Source organism: Merops nubicus, unplaced genomic scaffold (assembly GCF_000691845.1).
Source record: "Merops nubicus isolate BGI_N331 unplaced genomic scaffold, ASM69184v1 scaffold24272, whole genome shotgun sequence".
Taxonomy (NCBI): domain Eukaryota; kingdom Metazoa; phylum Chordata; class Aves; order Coraciiformes; family Meropidae; genus Merops; species Merops nubicus.
Window position 1 is genome coordinate 449 of NW_008593224.1, and position 1,314 is coordinate 1,762.

The 1,314-nt window shown below is 54.9% G+C and overlaps 1 protein-coding gene across 1 annotated transcript in view; it reads left to right on the forward strand.

Annotated features, from left to right (window-relative positions):
- Nucleotides 1-592: 592 nt before the first annotated feature.
- The window catches only part of PIDD1 (p53-induced death domain protein 1), a gene marked incomplete at its 5' end in the record, with an annotated part of 12,184 nt that continues 11,462 nt past the window's right edge, over nucleotides 593-1,314 (forward strand). The window contains one exon of the mRNA XM_008935399.1: nucleotides 593-1,006. Coding sequence (XP_008933647.1) covers nucleotides 593-1,006 — 414 coding nt within the window. The remainder of the gene's footprint in view (nucleotides 1,007-1,314) is intronic.

The following is a 1,314-nucleotide window of genomic DNA, read 5'->3' on the forward strand; positions in this document are numbered from 1 at the left end:
GCCCTTCTCCAGTCTGAGTGTCACAAGCTGGGGTGGGGCACTTAGGTCCTTCCCTCTCTGTGCTGTCTGGTCTACACAACACTGAGTTACCTGCTTCTCCCCACGTTTTCAGTGCTTTCCTCACGTCTGTCCTCTGGTCTCACAAGGGCAGATCTCAGTCCTCGGGGCTGTTTATCCCTCAACAGCCTGGGCAGAGCCTGGAGGGTAAGGAGCAGCTCCTTAGTCCATGAAGTGCCCTGTGTTGGTGCTGGGTTGGTGTTCTGTGTTGGAAGGGTGGTAGCCACCCTGCTGAAGGGTGGTAGATGTGTGGCACAGCCTGGTTCTTTCTGAGCTTCACCTCCAGATGTCTTCAGCAGAGATCTACTGGTTGACTGTGGCATCTCTTGATTTCATAACAGCTCTTCACCATTATATCCCTTTCACTGGCCAGGAAACTGAGGCAAGGAGCAGAAAACCCACTTCTGAGTAATTTGTATTCAGTGCTGCTGACTGTGACCCCATCTGCTGGGTCTGTGCTGAGGAGTCTCACGTGGGGCTGGTGAGGTCTCCCTGTAGCACACTGACCTCTTCCTCCATGTCTCCCCACACCTAGGTGGCCATGCCAGGGATGAGTTTGGTTCGTGTCAGCATGGCTCCCTGAGGAGCTTGCCACCAGACCTTGGAAATCTGAAGTGCCTCACCCACCTGGATCTCAGCTTCAACAGCCTCTCCACCTTTCCCAGCTGCATCCTCCACCTCCCCAGCCTCCGTGGGCTCCTGGTGAGCCACAACAGCCTGGTGGCACTCCCCGAGGACTTTGGCTCTCTGAGCAAGCTGACTTTCTTCTCTGCTATGAAAAATCAGTTGAAGGACTTACCTCAGAGCATTGGGGAGCTGGCAGAGCTACAGGAGCTGGATCTCTCAGAAAATGCTTTGGAATTCCTCCCCGAAGAAGTTGGGAATCTGCACAACTGCACAGATCTGGATCTCTCAGGGAATCGCTTGTCAGGCATCCCAGACTCCCTAGGTGAGTGTTTGCTGGGGGTGAGGCAGGACATGGGCTTGCCAAGCTTTGGGCCAGTCCAGGACCCCGAGGCCATTGGTCTCTGTCCCCAGAGCCCTCAGCACAAACCAGCTGTTACTGTAGAGCCAGCTGGAAGGAGTCTCCTGAAGGAACTTCTGTCAGTCCCTTTGAGTGTTAACCACTCTGCACACTGCTTTCTGCTTCTGTGGATCAGCAAAAGTGCTAAGATTTGGGGGTGCAGACTGACAGCCACCTGAACATCAGCCAGCAGTGTGTGCCCAGGTGGCCAAGGAGGCCACCAGCATCCTGGC